Source organism: Silene latifolia, chromosome 5 (genome assembly GCF_048544455.1).
Source record: "Silene latifolia isolate original U9 population chromosome 5, ASM4854445v1, whole genome shotgun sequence".
Taxonomy (NCBI): Eukaryota; Viridiplantae; Streptophyta; class Magnoliopsida; order Caryophyllales; family Caryophyllaceae; genus Silene; species Silene latifolia.
This window is the reverse complement of record NC_133530.1, coordinates 86,892,300-86,910,952: the sequence shown is the minus strand read 5'-3', so window position 1 is coordinate 86,910,952 and position 18,653 is coordinate 86,892,300. Positions and strand designations below refer to the sequence as shown.

The following is an 18,653-nucleotide window of genomic DNA, read 5'->3' as shown; positions in this document are numbered from 1 at the left end:
ATAAACATGCATGGTATTAATTACTATCACCATAAAATTGTATATTAAATTTAAAATCTATGCAATTTGATTAAACTTTATAGTTTATTAGTTGTATAGAGATGTTAATTATTTAACATAAAAAAAATATAATATAAGTAGGTTATAAATAATTCAAGTTAGATTCAATAATATATAATATTGTATAATTCTTTTGATTTGATTTAGTACATATATGTAATATATTTATATAAATAATAATCCTCTTAAAATTGCATGCCTAAGTAGTAAAAGTAATTTCGTCAATAAAGAAAAGAATTGTAATAACATTAGATATTGTTATATGATAGTAATCACTCATTTGAATAGTAAAAGTAACAATATTGTCAATATTAATGCAGCAATAGTGAAAATAACCATAATTACGGCGGGAGTAGTGAAATTATCAATATTAATACAGCAGTAGTGACAGTAACAATAATTACGACGGGAGTAGTGAAAGTAACAATGATTACATGCAAATAGTGAAATGTTATTACTATTGTTTCATTAATAAGAGTAAAATATTAATAATGGGAGTAGTGAATAAAATATATTAATGATAAATTTATAGGTTATGCAACTTTAATAATTTTATTTAATGAAAAAAAAAATAATGGTAAGTAGAGGTAGCCCGGACGAAGCCGGACACCAATACTAGTAAATTACAAAACTAATACTCCGTATCACCGTATGTGATAGTCCCATACATCATTTAAAGCATTATCAAAATGCTATTAGAATTATTTATGTTAATAGTTAACTATACATCCTAAAATATATAGAGGCGAAACATTAACGAAAAAAAAAGGTCATTCGATAGAGATAGCCTTGAAAGATAATGGCATAATAAAATTCATCCCAACTAACACCTTTTTTCGGGGTGATAGTGTAATACACCCTTTCGTTGTAATTTACAACGGTTAAGGAAGACTAATTGTAATAAAATATACAGCATTATCAGAAAATGATGAACAATTTTAGGTTTGTATAACAGATTAGGTTGAAATTGTTCCGGGTGTAATTCCAGAGCAAGTATCGTTACCACCCGTGGCTTGTAGAGTAATGTCTTTGGTTGGATTCTTCTTGTCCTTATCGTTCCTCTCGGCCTCTCCTGCAACAATGAACGGCGAGGGCTTGGCTTTGTGCCAAGCGTACTCACTCCGACGCTCAAGTCAGCAAACTCAAAGGATTAAGTTGTGTTGCTTGGCTAGGTATGTATTGTAGAGAGATGAGGGAGATATTACCAGATGAATAGTGTATTTAGGTTAAGTTGTGGGATCCTTTCCTCAATGAAGGTTGAGGAGTATATATAGGCTTTCACCTTTTGTCACGTAGTGACCAAGTGGCCAAGTGGCTGATCAGGTGGAAAGACCGTTCTACCCTCAGCCGATGGACCTACGGCAGGCCGGCCGAGGGTCTTGGGTGTGAGTACGCGGATATGTGCCCCGGCTGGCGGGTTGCCATGCCGATACCCTGGCTAGCAGGCCGATGGGCTGCATCGGCTAGGCGGTCTAAGTCGTTGACTTCTTTGTGGATATCTTTGACCTCGTTCAATATGTTGACTTGGTCGCCGGTGCAGAATATGCCCCATCAATTTGCCCCCAGCGTAGTCTATGCCGTGGTATAGGCTCCGATGTATACTGAGCGTATATTCTGCGGAGTAAGTTTCGAAAATCTCTCTGTACCGGCCGTACCATATACCATATCCCCCCTCCGCATGGATGCGTGAAGGGTATCCGATGTGGAAAAGAATCAAGACGCTGGCCGAGATCAGGGCTGAGGGTGCCGGTTGACTTTGAGATGCCCCCGGCCGGTGCTCCCTGGCTTGGTTGATCGGTGGCCGGCGGAGACTAGGTACCTACATATTTGTTTGCGGGAGATGAACAGTCGAAGAGATGTGAATAGGCGTGTTGAAGACGTTTGGTCACTGTTGCATTGATTGACATTCAACTGTTGCGACGATTGACATTCCGCTGTTGCATGCTTGACACGTGTGTGTTCGCTGATTGGTTGACGCTTCATGGGTTGTGCCCTGATTGGTCCTTCTTCATGGGCTTTTCTCTATAAATAGGGTAGTTATTCCGTGATTTTGGCCTCCATTTTATTTTCGAAAATTTTTCTCTAAGATCTTCATTTCTCCAAACTTTCAAGGGTTTTCTTCTTCTTAATCTTCGGAGTATTTGATCCGGCGTGTGTTTTTCTTTAAGGTAAACAAGCAAACTTTTTATTTTTTTTCTTGCTAGTAATTTGTTGTGAATCATGTCGTCACGATCTTTGGACCGGTGAACTGCGTCGGGGGCCCTAAGTCCCCTTCTCCTGAAGTTGATCCTCAAATTCTGGAGGAATGGGAGGATTCTGACTCTTTTGGTGATCTTGGTGATGATGCGGAAACGTCTCGTCTTAGCGAGGGGAGACAGTACGTCATGGATCACGGCTATGTCTGTAAGATCCACCTTGACCGTATTGGTCCCGTGAGCTTGCCGTTGTTCGGCGGGAAGCTTCTCGAGGGTCATTTTTCTTTGGTAGGGGATACGAAATTGTCATCCCCGAGGAGGGTCAGGCCGTTCTTTGCCCTCCGTCGGTCCTATCTTGGCGTATACCTGCGGCATTTGGAGTACGGGCTCCGGTTTCATTGAACGGGTATGTTATGGCCATAATTAGAGCCATGAACGTTGTTGCCCAATCGCACCACCTGGCCATGAGGACCATAATTGGTTTTGTCTCGGCTTTGTCTTTTTAAGGGAGAAACTCCGACGGTGAATTTATTCCGCCGACTCCATCATCTCAAACCGTCACTCTACGGCCGTGTTGGGTGGTACGGTGTGCAAACGGAGCGGGGTTATGTCTCTCACGACAAACCTTCTTCTTGCAAGGACCGGCAAGGTCGGTGGGTGTATGTTAAAGTGCCGAATGACTATCCGCTGCCTCGTTCCTTCCAAAGACCAGGTTAACTTGCGGTGTGAGACTAGGGCGGAGCATGACAGATGGGTCACTCGAAAGCATCTTAAAATGGATGCTAGCAGGGTTCCTCTTACGGAGGATGAGAGGGCCGGCAACGAGGCTCTTTGAGGTGGACAAGCGTGGGATGCCGAAAGATGGATTCCCCGACGCAGATCATTCTTCGGGATGAGCCGCTTTGCTATGCTCGGCCTCATACCGGCCCTAGCACGGGGTGAGTGGGGTCGGTGTGAGGCCCTCCACCGTTCTCAATGTTTCTTTATTTTCGAATTTTGATTCATTTCTTCTACTTGACTCTTGCTTTGTTTCTTTCGTAGACCACTTTGGACCGGACCTTTTCGAGGATCTTCTTCGGAGAACGGGCCGCACGAAGATAAAACCGTTCCGACTTGCATCCCAAGGCTGCAGCCCATGACCGCAGGATGTCGCCGAACGATCTCATGGAACAGCGGCTGAAGGTCTTGAGCAAAGAGGAGGCGCAGGCGAGGGTTGTTAGCGGCGTGGTGCGTCGGACGCGGAGAACAAGGCCCTTGGTGGCAACGGGGTCGACACCGGCTTCAACTCCCATACCCTCCCCTAAGAAGGTGGAGATTGTTGAGATTCCCGATGAGGGGGGTTCTGACGCAGAGGGATCTCCCCTTATCCGTAAGAGGAAGGGGACGGCTTCTACCGCTGGCAAGGAAGTGCCTTCTCCGGTCAAGAAGGCCAAACATGGTACCTATCTAGCTCGTGGCTTAAATTCAGCCGTGCCACTAGGTATTTCTGATGGGTCGATATCGATATCGATGTTTTAACCGATTTTCGCAGATCGCCCGCGATCGGCTATTGCTCACGTTAGGCGGAAAGCGGTGGGGTCCTCTGCGCGCAGTTGGTGGTCGTGGCACCACCGTCAACCCTTCATCCCGAAGGCTTTCGTCTCCCGGCCCGCAGGCTAGTGGCGATTGCCACCACCGTCCCTTCATCCCGAAGGCTTCCGTCTCCGAGCTTATAGAGGAGGGTACGGAAGCTTATTAGGGGAGCTGGCGAGGTGGAACGTGGCTACCGCTGCTCGTCTCAGGGAGCAAGAGAAGGCCGTGGCTCGGGCTGTTCATGAGCGTAATGCCACTAAGCAGGTGGCTGCATCGGCGAAGCTGGATCTCCTCAATGAGCAGAGGCTTAGGGAAGAAGCTGGGAAGGCGCTCTTGGCAGAGAGAAAACTCAGGGAGGACGCCGAAAAGGAGGTCCTTGCTGAGAGGGCTAAAGCCGAGGCTGCGGCTGCCGAGGCCGCGGATCGGCGAGGAAATGTGAGCTCGCTCAGGGGCGCGCCGACCTCTACCTCAAGCAGAGGAACGAGTCCCGGGACCTGTTTAAGGCTCAGGCGGAGGTGGTTCGGGGCAGGGATGCCATCATCAAGCAAAAGGAGGCGGACATCGAGATGCTGCAAACCGACATGCTTCCCAAACTGTGCGCCAAGTTCCGGGATTTGGCCGAAAATGCTGCTAGGGAAGTTATCGGGGAGCTTTTCCCTCTTGATGGCTCCTTCCCGTGGGGGCGGAGTTCGACGCGTTGCTTGATGACAAGCTCGAGGCTAAGGAGAGAGCCGCGGTGGAAGAGGCCAAGGAGGCGGTGAAGGCGAAGATGGAGAGGGAGGCGGCCGCGGAAAAGGCGACTCTTCTTGGCCGAGAAGGCTAGGGCGGTGAAGAAGAAGCCGAAAGGATGAGGGCGGTGAGGATCTTTGAGGCCAAGGCCGAGGTCGCTAAAAGGCTTCTGGGTCGCCTTTCTTTGAAGAAGATGCGGCTTGATGAGAACAAGTTTCTGAGATCCGCTTTGTCCGGGGGGCCAATTACTCACCCTTCCTCCCCATTTGTCTCATGATACATGAACATAGTGGTAGTTTTTGTCTTCTTTTTGTACGACCTTGGTAGGTTGTGTTTCGGCTTGTCCCTATGGGGACGGCCGTTGTCTGTATTCTTTTCACTTGTAATTTTATAACTTCTAATAATAATTCGTTTCCTTTGCCTTCGGCGTGGCCGAGGTCTTTGTCCCATCTTCGTCAAAGTTGTCTTCCTGTATTCTCGTTTTGGAGTGCGTATCTCAACTGTGCTTTTAACGCTTCCAAGACGCTTCGTCCGTTTTTGCGGGTGTAGTGTGTGATGACCGTTACTGTCGTGGTATCCGCCTTATGAGGGTGATTGCCGCCCTTATCGGTACGACAAGATGAGCGCGCTAGTTTTTTGACAGAGAATCCCGCTCTTGTCGGTATGACAATGTGAGCCGGCGTCTGTTTCTTGATAGCGTGTTACGTGGCGTCTACCACTTGGAGTGACTGCGACGGCATCAAACCTCTGAGGGTGACTGCCGTGGCGTCTACTACTTGGGGTGATCTGCGACGGCGCTAATTTCTTGACAGAGAATGCCGCTCTTGTCGGTATGACAGTGTGAGCCGCAAGATCTGTTTCTTGATAGCGTGTTACGTGGCGTCTACCACTTGGAGTGACTGCGACGGCATCAAACCTCTCGAGGGTGGCTCGCGTGGCGTCTACTACTTGGGGTGATGCGACGGCGCTAATTTCTTCTTGAGAGAATGCCGCTCTTGTCGGTATGACAGTGTGAGCCGGCATCTGTTTCTTGGTAGCGTGTTACGTGGCGTCTACCGCTTGAGGAGCTCGACGGCATCAAACCTCTCGAGGGTGATCGCTAGTGGCGTCTACTACTTGGGGTGGTGCGACGGCGCTAGTTTCTTGACGAGAGAATGCCGCTCTTGTCGGTATGACGGTGTGGCCGGCATCTGTTTCTTGATAGCGTGTTACGTGGCGTCTACCGCTTGGAGTGACTGCGACGGCATCAAACCTACGAGGTGTGCTGCCGTGGCGTCTACTACTTGGGGTGACTGCGACGCGCTAGTTTCTTGACGAGAGAATGCCGCTCTTGTCGGTATGACAAAGTGTGAGCCGGCAGATTGTTTCTTGATAGCGTGTTACGTGGCGTCTACCGCTTGGGTGCTGCGACGGCATCAAACCTCGAGGGTGACTCGCCGTGGCGTCTACTACTTGGGGTGACTGCGACGGCGCTAGTTTCTTGACGAGAGAATGCCGCTCTTGTCGGTATGACAGTGTGAGCCGGCATCTGTTTCTTGATAGATAACTGATGGGAAGAACCTTGCTTTGATGGAAGGCGGGGATGTTTTTGTTTTCACCAGGTAAAAAACATGCGTTGGGGTGTCCACAGCTATCTTGGACACCTCCGTAGCTACATAAAATTTTACAAGACTACAAATGCCCTAACGACTCTAAATACCCGAATCAGCCACTAGTCGTATCCATGAGGTCGCTCCCCGCTTGTAAGGACGGACTTTTCCCTTTTTCGGACTTCTTCGCCTCTTTGAGGGATTGCATGTTGCAACCTCGGGCAGCTATCTGGACGTTGACCACCTCATCCTTCTCGTCTTTGGAGACGAGCTTATGCGCTTCCCCCCGGTCCGAGACGTACATCAGTGTTAAGGCCCGGATGGACATCACTGCGTCAGCCTCGCTCAGGGTGACTCGGCCTATGAGAACGTTGTAGGCGGACGAGCCGTCAATGACGACGAACTCAGCTAGGATGTTTTTGGCCGCGTTCTTTTCGCCGAACGTCACCGGGAGTCTAATTGATCCCCGTGCACCGGCCCCCCGAGAGAAGTCGTATAGGGGTTGGTGCGGGGGCTTAAGTCTCGACCTTCGGCCGAGGCCGAGAAAGCACTCCCTAAACATGATGTTCGTGTATGCACCTGTGTCAATCAGGCACCTCTTGACCAGGTGGTTGGATATGTCCAAATTGACTACGGGTCATTTGTGAGGGGCGATGACCCCTTCGTAGTCCTTTCTTCCGATAGTCATATCGGGGATGCTTTGAGGGGATCCTCGAGTTGGGCACAAAGTTGATGGCCTGATATAGCTCGTTTAGGTGCCGCTTGTGCCCATGAGCGGACCCTCCGTTCTCGTTGCCCCCGATGACAACATGAATCACGCCTATTCGCTCGAAGACGGACTTCCTATCTGAACCGCCGGCGTCCGTCTTTTGGCCTTTTGCAACGTACTTGCTGAGGCTTCCTTCGGATCGCTCCTCTATAGCATTCTTCGGATGGCGGCGTCGTTGGTTAAATGGCGGTGTGGCCGTGGTACTCACAAGATCTTGGCTCGTGTCGCCGTCACTTTTTGGCTTGGGGGTCTCTCCCACCGGCCCTCGTTCTTGCTCAAGGCGAAGACTTCGGCGGCCGATGCGATGAGGGGGTTTTTTCACTATACCGCCTCACGGTGGTACGCCTCAATTCCACCGGCGCCCGCCGAGTCTTGCTTCCGGTCGGGTCTGTCCGACCGTGACCTATTATGCTCATGGCGTCTTCCATTGGACCGCGAGCCGGTGTTGTCGCGGCGTCCTTCGTCCTGACTGTCCTGCTTGCGACTATTCTTTTCCGAGTGCTCGGCTTCGCGGGGATCTTCCCAGGTCTTGTGGTAGTCTTCCACCTTGATGGCTTGGTCGGCCAATTTTCTGGCGGCGTCCAGGCCCAGGCCTCCGCTCTTGATGAGCTCGTTTTTTAAGGCTCCCCTTGGGAGGCCCTTCATTAGTGCGAAGGCCGCCAGCTCGGGATTAATTTCTCGAATCTGCTGGACCTTTCCGTCAAATCTCTTCACATAGCTCCTGAGAGACTCGCCCCCCTCCTGTCTGATAGTCAGGAGGTCGGATGTCTCTACGGCCCTTCTCTTGTTGCAGGAGTACTGGGCTAGGAAAGCGCCTTTCAGGTCGGCGTAATAATACACCGAGCCGTCAGGAAGCCCTTTGTACCAACTCTGAGCCATCCCATGCAAAGTTGTTGGGAAAATTCGGCACCAGACCTCGTCGGGCTGCTCCCATACCGACATGTAAGACTCGAAAGCCTCAGCGTGGTCGACTGGGTCGCCATCTCCTTTGTACGACAGAGGTGGCAGCTTGAGCTTGTTCGGCACCGGGACTTCTAGGACGTAGGCGTTGAGGGGCTGTCTAACCATATGTCGAACGACGCGCGGCGATCGGCTCCTTGCGTCCCTAACCTGGCTTCTTCCCACGTGACGGGAGGGGCTCCTTCTTCGACTCGGGCTTCTTCTCCAACTCGCCGAGTCGGACTTCTCTGGCTCCTCCGGTGAGCCTCGTTCGTGTGGCGGGGACGCTGTCCTCCCACGAGTGCGGGAAGGACTTAGGTCTACCGCGCCCACTTTGGGCTCCCGGCGTCTTGACGGGTCGGCTTCTCCTAGTGCTCCGTTCAAATTTTTCGAGTCACATTTTGGGCCCGGTCTCCGGACAGTTTCCGCCGCTCTTGTCGGCGTGATGTGTGAGCGGGCGTATTACTAATTAGGTCCAGGAGCATTTTCAGCTTTGCTATGTCAACCATACGTCCCATGATGGTGACTGGTTATCGGGCGGCGGCGTGTCGGGTATTGGTGGCATCCGAACTCCGGTTGGATTACACACGGTGCATGGGTGTATGACTCCAGAATTGTTGAAAGTATCATCTTGGTAAAATGCGGTTTCGTCAGTTACGACTGCATCTTGTTGTTTCGACATTTTCTTAGCTTTTTGGGTGGGTTCTTGTTGTTTTTTTTTTTTTTTTTTTTTTTTTTTTTTTGGGAATGAATGTGACTAGCTTCTAGTGTCGTTTCCCACAGACGGCGCCAATTGTTCCGGGTGTAATTCCAGAGCAAGTATCGTTACCACCCGTGGCTTGTAGAGTAATGTCTTTGGTTGGATTCTTCTTGTCCTTATCGTTCCTCTCGGCCTCTCCTGCAACAATGAACGAACTGAGGGCTTGGCTTTGTGCCAAGCGTACTCACTCCGACGCTCAAGTCAGCAAACTCAAAGGATTAAGTTGTGTTGCTTGGCTAGGTATGTATTGTAGAGAGATGAGGGAGATATTACCAGATGAATAGTGTATTTAGGTTAAGTTGTGGGATCCTTTCCTCAATGAAGGTTGAGGAGTATATATAGGCTTTCACCTTTTGTCACGTAGTGACCAAGTGGCCAAGTGGCTGATCAGGTGGAAAGACCGTTCTACCCTCGGCCGATGGACCTACGCAGCAGTAGCCGAGGGTCTTGGGTGTGAGTACGCGGATATGTGCCCGGCGCGGGTTGCCATGCCGATACAACTGGCTAGAGGCCGATGGGGCCGATCGGCTAGGCGGTCTAAGTCGTTGACTTGCTGTGGATATCTTTGACCTCGTTCAATATGTTGACTTGGTCAGCGGTGCAGAATATGCCCCATCAGAAATATAAAACAATATTTTTTGAAACTACCAAGTACACTAATTAAAGAATTTTAAAAAGTATTTCCATCTTTTTTATTAATAAATAATTGACAAACTATATATATTACTCCACCATATAGATAATGTCTTCCCTCATAGGAGGGTTAATTACAAATCTCAGAGGTTGTATAAATCCGAGTTGATTTGAATATTTTTTTCACTTTTGAGAAAAACACTTTAATTAAAATATTCTAAGATATTCTCCTTTGATTACTATATCATTTGGGACAGTTTTTTTTTTCTTTTTTTGTCAAATAAGGCATAAGATCAGCATAATACAAAGGGTAAAGGGATTTCAAACACGTGATCTTTTATCACGATACTTCCGCCTTAAGGCCCTTAACTACTACCTTAAAATCTCTAGGATACAATTATTTGTAGGATGGAATGATTTTATCACCTAGAAAAGTCTTATACTGCGTACAAAATTTAGGGCGATGATAACGCCACTACCATTTTTGTTAATGCCACTCAAATTGTGAGAGAATGGATAGTAAGATACCCATATAATTGACTTGTAATTGAGTGACATTAACAAAAATGGTAGTGGCGTTAACATTACCCAAAATTTAATGATTTAATAGTACATGCATGGTCAAACACTATTTAATTATTTATACGTTAGACTACCCTAGTTATCATCACCACCATAAATCACCTTCTTTAATCACCCCATCCCCTAATCCCTAATTAATCCTCTTATATAATCTATTTTTAGAAATCTTTTTATTTTTGTGTTACAAACTTTTAAACACGCTTACATGTAAATTACACCAATACCCTCCACCAACTTTCCACAACACACATTCTCTTTTTTTCAATTCCTTTGTTCTATAAATACACTAGTCTTTCAACCATTTTCCCCTTCCTAGTACTAGTCCAAAAAAAACTAATCACTCTCTCTTTCCTACTCGATCACAACAACAACAACATCAGAGCCTTAATTTTAAAACAAATTCGACTCATTTCAACAACAACAACAAAGCCTTAGTCCAAAAATTATTTTAGGGTCGGTTAAAATTACTTTTAGGCCGATTCTCGAAATAAAAATGCATAATTCAAATTTATGGGGAGGTTCATTTGAGGTACAAAAGGATTTAGACCAAGAGGATCGCGACGAAAGAGTAAAAACAATCGAAGATTGGGATAAATCAAGTCTATTTTACCAAGAACATCTTAATAATCCTCATGATTTAGATGAAATACAACAAAGTTGGCTATTAGCACCACAAGAATCTCGTAAAAACAGGAAAAATAAGTACGTTGATTTGGGTTGCATTGTTGTAAGCAAGAAATTGGTGAAATGGGTATTTTGGTCATTTTTCATTGCATTCATTGTTATAGTCATGCCTATAATTATCGCTAAGTCTTTGCCTAAACATGAGCATGGACTGCCTCCGCGTGATAATTACACTCTTGCCCTTAACAAGTCTCTTCTCTTCTTTGATGCCCAAAAATGTAAGTCTATTTTTCTACTCTATTTCTTAGTCATTAATTCTCTTGGTTTTTTCTTAAATGAGTCATAAATATTATACCGATAAACATACTCCCTATGTTTGAATTATTTATTTACATTTAATTAAAATAGTCATCACACATAATTATAGCTAGCTCATTTTCCTTACTTTTAAACATAAATTTGAATTTGAATATTTGATCACACATATATGTAAAAATGAACATTTTGGCCATCACAAAAAAATGGGTCGAATCATTCTATCTTAGGAAAATATTTTTATAATCAATTTTGAGATCATCAATTTATGATTTTCTACCTTATAAATAATATAATGGGGCTGATTTACTAGAAGAAATAAATTATTAATCCATTTTTTACATAGAGGGGAAATTTTCAAAATAATTGACTTACTAAAAATTGAAAATTTCGAAATTTACAAGTCTTGGGCAATACTTACTACTGTAAATGACTAAAATGATAGTCGGAGTATAGTTGGACGTAACTACGTAAGTGCTTGCTAGGTTCATGCATATGCCATATTAAGACGTTACACTAAATTAATGTCATACGAGTATATGTGATGTGAACGTGGAATTATATATACAGATTTCATTGAAATTTTATCAACGCAACTCAGTAAAACACACGAAAGAGGAGGATGGATACGTATTTGAGATTTATCGTGCACAATATCTTTGTCTTAACTATTAAACTAAAATATCTTACTCTCTCTGGTTTTATGTAATAAACAATATCATAATTTTTTTGGATTATCGGGCTATAAATGATTATAATTGGATTATCTTCTAATAAAATGTCTTTTCTACGTAGTATATATTGTTGTGGTATTGTTGTGGTGAGATTTGAACCCTTGACTTTTTAGTTACATGACTCTGATACCATGTCAATAAACTATCTTAACCAAAAGGTTGAGCTGATGGTTAGAGTCCAAGATCAATTTTATACTTTTAACACAATACAACTTCTATTCTAAAAAACACGTAGAGACTGTTTTCGAACACATTTATTTATAATTGTTCCTCCCTAACACGTAGTCGTGAATTACAAACCACATATACCTGGTGCTTAATATTACACTTTAGAAATTAGGGGCTGTGAGATTTGAACCTGTGACCTTTTAGTCACATGGCTCTGATATCATATCAAGAAACCATTCTAACCAAAAGATTAAGCTAATGGTTAGAGTTCAAGATATATTCTAGAAAACGCGTAGAGACTGTTTCCGAACACATTTATTCATAATATAACTATTTCGAATGTGTTGTAACATAGTTTGTGTTTGTTATAATATAGCTGGGAAATTACCAAAGCATAATCCGATTCCATGGAGAGGAAGCTCAGGATTAAAAGATGGATCAAAATTGAGTGATGTAAAAGGAGGATTAGTAGGAGGATACTATGACTCTGGGGAGAATACTAAGTTCCATTTTCCGATGGCATTCGCGATGACAATGCTGAGTTGGAGTGTCATCGAGTATCCTCACAAGTATCAAGCCATTAACGAGTATAATCATGTTCGAGAGCTCATCAAATGGGGCACTGATTACTTGCTTAAAACCTTCAATCACTCTGCCTCCACCATTGATCATATTTATAGCCAGGTTTGTTTATTTTAATTAATCTGTCGTCTTTCGAACACTTATCGTGTTATATTTAGCTCCATTGTACATAAGATTATGGTGGGATAAGCCGTAAGGACGCGGAATGCTTAATTTTACCTATGTTGTGAAAATGATTGCTTAGTTAATAAAATCATGAGCGGTGAGAGGGCTGAGAATCGGTCCAAGACAGGACCAAACCGTATCGTATCAAAGACCGAATCTAAAACTTTCGGTCTTGTACCAGACCAAACCCAAAATATTTAGTCCGGTCCGGGATTGGACCGAAATGGATCTAAAATTAGTTTTTTTGACTATTTCGTATACGATAATTAAATTTTAATTCTGCTAAATAAAATGCATTTAAATTATTAGACGACTTTTTTATGAAAATCATTGACAATACTAATTTATAATGTCTTTTGAAGATATAATATTAATTTGATTTATAATAATATTTTAATGTTGCGTCATTAAAAGCATGAAATTTGGTTCATTCGGTCCGGACCTAAATTAACCGGTTTTGGACTGGACCGGACCGAAGACCAAACCGTGAAAAAATGAGGATTGAGGACCGGACCAAAATAATTAGGTCCAGGTTTGGTCCATACCAAATGGTCCGGTCCGGACCTAAATTAACCGGTTTTGGACTGGACCGGATCGAAGGCCTAACCGTGAAAAATTGAGGACTGAAGACCAAACCAAAATAATTCGGTCCGGGTTTGGTCCGGACCGAATTATTTTGGTCCGGCCCTCAATCCTCATTTCTTCACGGTTTGATTTATAATAATATTTTAATATTGCGTCATTAAAATCATGAAATTTGGTCCATTTGGTTCAGACCTAAACTAACCGGACCAAAATAATTCGGTCCGGATTTGGTCCAGATCAAATTATCCGGTCCGGTCCATTTTCCCGCTCCGAACCTAAATTTGCTCACCCCTAATTAATATTCATGACCTGGTTCAGAATTGCCTCGCGGCTCCCTTTACACACAAATTTTGCTAACTCACATTCACATCGACATTCAGGTGGGCGGTGGTCAACCGAAGTCAACAGTTCCGAGTGACACAACATGTTGGGAGAGGCCAGAGGACATGGACTACGACCGTCCTGTACAAACAACCCGTAAAGGCCCTGATCTTGCTGGAGAAATGGCAGCAGCATTAGCAGCGGCTTCAATTGTATTCCGCGACAATAGAACCTACTCGAAAACACTCATCAAAGGAGCAGAAACCCTGTTTAAATTCGCAAGAGACGCCGAAAAAAGATCTCCCTATAGCAGCGGGGGAAATGCCATGATTTCAGCATACTATAACTCAACAGGATACTACGACGAGTTTATTTGGGGTTCGACTTGGTTGTATTATGCAACGGGGAATAAAACCTACATTTCCTTAGCTACTAATCCAGATCTATCGGAGACTGCTAAGGCGTTTAGGATGAACACGAACACGAGTTATTTAAGCTGGGATAACAAATTGCCTGCTGCAATGCTGTTGTTGACGAGGTTTAGGATGTTTTTGAATCCCGGGTTTCCGTATGAGCAGACTTTGAGTCAGTACCATAATGTTGTTGGGTTGAATATGTGTTCTTATCTTAGCCATTTCCAGGTCTACAATCGGACTAAAGGAGGTTTAATAGAGTTAAACAACGGAGGGCCGAAACCATTGCAGTATGTGGTGAATGCAGCATTTTTGGCAAACCTGTTTGCAGATTACATGAATGTGACCGGAGTTCCTGGTTGGAACTGCGGTCCTACTTTCTTCCTCGCCTCTGAACTTCGTAAATTTGCGACTTCTCAGGTACTAATACTCGAATCTTCTCCCCATTGTTTTTTTTTTTGTCAAAAACTACCTAAAATTTACCTCATTTTCATAAATACTACTATCTATAGATGTGTTGTGGCTTACGCTTTATATATTTTGTCGAATACTACCAAATTGAAAAATCCGATCAAATTAGACAAAATTCTAACTCGAAAAAACATTATTTAATTTTTGGCATTGAACACATTATTTACTATACTTAACCACCGCCAACTGTTTTGATTAGCTACTAACACATTTATTTCAATTTGTTTTACTACAATTTTGACTAGTTTGGCGGAGATTGTGGCTAATTTGGACAAAATGATTAATTCGATTGGCATTTTGACTTATTTGTTGGAATTTTAGTTAATTTGGAAAAAAAATTGTCGTATTTGCTCATTAATTTCAATTTGGTAGTTTTCGACAAAAGTAAAAAAATATTAGCTACTCTCTCGCAAAATTAAAAACTTTAGGTAATATTTATGAAAATGAGGTATATATTATGTAGTTTTTGACAAAAAAAGAAAACTCTTTTCTATTCATAACCAAACGACCAAAACCAGGCCATATGTTCATTTTCCTGGCAAATACTTAACATTTTGTGACTTTACCAGCTAAACAAGTCGATATCAAATTCCAATTATATACTTGTATATAACATGGAACTCATTTTTTGATTGAACAGATAGACTACATTTTAGGGAAGAACCCATTAAAAATAAGGTAAATATTAGGTAGTTTTTGACAAAAAAAACTCTTTTTCTAAACTGAGTTATAGAAGTTATAGAAGTCCGCATTCATAACCAAACGACCAAAACCAGGCCATATGCTCATTTTCCTGGCGAATAACATTTTGTGACTTTACCAACTAAACAAGTCGATATCAAATTCCAATTATATATACATAACATGGAACTCATTTTTTGATTCAACAGATAGACTACATTTTAGGGAAGAACCCATTAAAGATGAGCTATGTGGTGGGATATGGAGACAAGTACCCGAAACACGTACATCACCGAGGAGCTTCAATACCGCGCAATGGAGTCAAGTACTCATGTAAAGGAGGATACAAATGGAGAGACAGCAAAAGTCCAAACCCACACATATTATATGGAGCCATGGTTGGTGGACCTGGCAAATCTGATAAATTCCTTGATGACCGTAAAAACAGCCGCTACACGGAGCCCACATTGGCCGGGAACGCTGGTCTAGTGGCGGCTCTTATTTCGTTGACATCAACCGCTGGTCCTGCTGTGGACCGGAACCTTATGTTTTCCGGTGTCCCGCCTTTGTACCCTCCAAGTCCACCCCCACCAGCACCCTGGAAGCCTTGAAAGAGTATTAGGAAGCCGTAAATGATTATACTAGGAGATTTAATTTATGTTCAATTCTCGTCTCGACGAGAGCTTAAAGACACTAGGATAATGTTACTGTTTTATAGAGTGAAATCGCGTATCTACCAATTTTGTCGAAACCATAAAACCATAATGGTGAATGTATGTCTATACCATGTTAAGCAATCTTTTTTATAATCATGATCACATTAATGAGCTTATCAACTACATTAGTATTGACCTGGCAAAACTGACCCAACCCGATACCCGAACTGAGGACCCGAGCATGACCCAAAACCCCAAATTGATCCGAACGAATTTGACTCGACCATAATGTTTATTATTGCAATACTTGCAAACTGATCATATCCCTAAATAACTTGATAATAATAAACCTGAAAATGACCTGAATCCGAAATGACCCTATCTGACCCGAATTGACTCGACATAGTTGACCCGTTTGCACTTTGCCAGGTTTACTTTAGCCATGTTCTTTGATCCTTGACTGAAGAAGGCCATATTCCAAATCTTGGATGTGGAAGATTGACTTACAGGTTTTACACATGGTCATGTACTGGCCTAGCTGAAGTAATACAGCAATGATAAACTTATATACTAAAGTATTAGTTAATTTTCGGTCAAACTTAATGACTTTGTTTAATTTAATTATTTCTCAAGATTTCATACCAAGATTTGGCACTAGTGGAAGTGATATATAAATCAAATCAATCAACACTAACATTGATCAATACAGCAATGTTGAACCTCATTGCCTCACAGGCCTTGAAACGGGTCATTTGGTCCATCGTTATCGCTACCTGGCTAAGCGCGGCAAAACCCATATCTGCAACCTCGTCTCAAACCGTGCCTATGCAAAGCTCAGATGACAGTTATTCTGCTGCTCTACATAAAGCTCTGCTGTTCTTCAATGCTCAGAAATGTAAGTGCATCATATTCATCCCTTCTTTCATTTTTACATGAATATATTTATGAGATTATGGTGCAGCCGGAAAATTGCCTAAGGATAATGGAGTTCCATGGAGAGGGAACTCAGGAATGCAGGATGGATCACAGTTGAAGGATGTTAAGGGTGGTTTGGTTGGTGGATACTATGATTCCGGCGAAAATACTAAGTTTCATTTCCCCATGGCTTTCACCATTACAATGCTAAGTTGGAGCGTCCTTGAGTATCCTCATAAATATCATGCCATTAACGAGTATGACCATATTCGCGAACTCATCAAATGGGGATCTGATTACTTGCTGAAGACATTCAACACGACTACTTCCAGGATCGACAAAATCTATACCCAGGTAGGGACCGTCTTCTATTATTCAAATTTCCAATGCACCAGTAGGTCTCATGAGAGACCGCTCTCACTAATTTAGTAGGAGACATAATAAGGAAAAAAAGAAATTCAGTGGGTCCCTCACCCCATCCTGTGAGAGGTCTCTCAATAATGCTATTGAATACTCTAATATCCCCAATGACATGAACTGCTGGTGCATCGGAATACTGTAAACCTTATGATTCTACAGGTTGGTGGTGCATTGGAATACTCTAATCTCCCCAATGACATGAACTGCTGGGAGCGGCCAGAAGACATGGACTATCCAAGGCCAATACAAACCACCTACGCAGGTCCCGAACTGGCTGCAGAAATGGCTGCAGCCTTAGCTTCAGCCTCTATGGTGTTCACCGACAAACCTGCATATTCCAACAGACTGATCAGGAATGCTGAATCACTTTTCATATTTGCCAGGGACCGGGAAAGAAGAAGTCCATATAGTCGTGGTAACCCTTGGATCGAGCCATACTACAACTCGACAGGGTACTTTGATGAGTACTTGTGGGGTGCAACATGGCTGTACTTTGCCACTGGTAACTCCACGTACCTGTCGTTGGCTACTAATCCGACTTTAGCTAAGAATGCTATGCCTCGGAAATGGACAAGGAAAACGCATGTGTTAAGCTGGAATAATAAGCTTCCAGCCGCGTTTATGTTACTGACGAGGTTGAGGACAATGCGGTCCCCTTTTTACCCCTATGAAGAAATGCTTTTTGAATATCATAGGCTCACTAAGCTTTCCATGTGTTCTTATCTCAAACCCTTCCATCTATTTAATTGGACTCGAGGTATGAAAAATCAGACAGTCAATTGTAATTGCGGTCTTTTTTTTTTTTTGACAACGATAAACTGTAATTGAAATCGACTGTTTTTTGCAGGAGGCTTGATACAGCTCGAGAATGGAGGATCACAGCCTTTACAATATGCCGCGACTGCTGCTTTTTTGGCAAACTTATTTGCTGATTACCTGAATGCTACTGAGACTCCTGGATGGCTCTGTGGCCGAAACTTCTACACACCCGATACTCTCCGAAAGTTTGCATCATCTCAGGTTTACATCCATCTTTCAGTCATAACTAGAGCTGGACAACAGTGCGGGTTGGCCCGGCCCGTCCCGCCTTACCGGGCCCCATATTCCCCAGCCCGCTGACCCACTCAGCAATGCGGGCCGGTCCCGGGTTTCTCTTTTCCCCAGCCCACACTACCCTAGCCCGTCTAATTTTCAACCCATTTTATCCAACCGGGCCGATTCAGGGCCATCACTCCCCAACCCGGCCCGCCCCTGGCCCGTACTGAACCGGCCTAAAGTCATAACTAGCAAATTCACCAGCCTATTCTAGATGAACTGACATTTATAAATTTTTATGCATAACACAGATAGACTACATCTTGGGGAAGAACCCGTCGAAGCTAAGCTATGTGGTTGGATACGGCAACAAGTATCCAAATCGGGTGCACCACAGGGCAGCTTCGATCCCATCAGATGGTAAAAGATACACATGTAAAGGCGGATACAAGTGGAAGGACAGCAGACAAGCCAATCCAAATATCATTGTAGGGGCCATGGTTGGTGGACCTGATAGACTTGATCGTTACCAAGATGATCGTGCAGACAGTGGCTCGAGTGGACCCACATTGGCTGGAAACGCGGGGCTCGTGGCAGCGCTTGTCTCTTTGACTAGTAGTGGAGGTCATGGTGTTGATAAGAATCTCCTGTTTTCAAACATCCCGCCACTCTGGAAACCGTAACTATCAAATCATATCCAGTATTAAGAACAAAAGCTGGTAAAAATTGAAATTTCGGGT

At 43.8% G+C, this 18,653-nt stretch overlaps 2 protein-coding genes across 2 annotated transcripts; both read left to right on the top strand.

The window, feature by feature from the left end:
- The first annotated feature begins 10,205 nt into the window (after positions 1-10,205).
- On the top strand, positions 10,206-15,723 carry LOC141656213 (endoglucanase 12-like). Its single transcript, XM_074463056.1, has 4 exons — positions 10,206-10,730; positions 12,046-12,353; positions 13,382-14,155; positions 15,097-15,723. The coding sequence occupies exons 1-4, from the start codon at positions 10,322-10,324 to the stop codon at positions 15,496-15,498; spliced, it is 1,893 nt and encodes a 630-aa protein (XP_074319157.1). The 5' UTR covers positions 10,206-10,321; the 3' UTR covers positions 15,499-15,723.
- A 531-nt stretch (positions 15,724-16,254) lies between these two features.
- On the top strand, positions 16,255-18,623 carry LOC141655709 (endoglucanase 12-like). Its single transcript, XM_074462775.1, has 5 exons — positions 16,255-16,438; positions 16,505-16,812; positions 17,038-17,635; positions 17,726-17,898; positions 18,225-18,623. Exons 1-5 carry the CDS (start codon positions 16,255-16,257, stop codon positions 18,594-18,596), a joined length of 1,635 nt encoding a protein of 544 aa, XP_074318876.1. The 3' UTR covers positions 18,597-18,623.
- Positions 18,624-18,653: the final 30 nt, after the last annotated feature.

What these genes read in the sequence shown, in the direction of transcription:
- LOC141655709 (XM_074462775.1), top strand. Translation starts at nt 16,255, where the DNA reads ATGTTGAACCTCATTGCCTCACAGGCCTTGAAACGGGTCATTTGGTCC. An exon ending in TCTATTTAATTGGACTCGAG is followed by an intron (nt 17,636 to 17,725) that starts GTATGAAAAATC and finishes TGTTTTTTGCAG; the next exon opens with GAGGCTTGATACAGCTCGAG. An exon ending in GAAAGTTTGCATCATCTCAG is followed by an intron (nt 17,899 to 18,224) that starts GTTTACATCCAT and finishes TGCATAACACAG; the next exon opens with ATAGACTACATCTTGGGGAA.
- LOC141656213 (XM_074463056.1), top strand. Translation starts at nt 10,322, where the DNA reads ATGCATAATTCAAATTTATGGGGAGGTTCATTTGAGGTACAAAAGGAT. An exon ending in CTTCTTTGATGCCCAAAAAT is followed by an intron (nt 10,731 to 12,045) that starts GTAAGTCTATTT and finishes GTTATAATATAG; the next exon opens with CTGGGAAATTACCAAAGCAT. An exon ending in GTAAATTTGCGACTTCTCAG is followed by an intron (nt 14,156 to 15,096) that starts GTACTAATACTC and finishes TTGATTCAACAG; the next exon opens with ATAGACTACATTTTAGGGAA.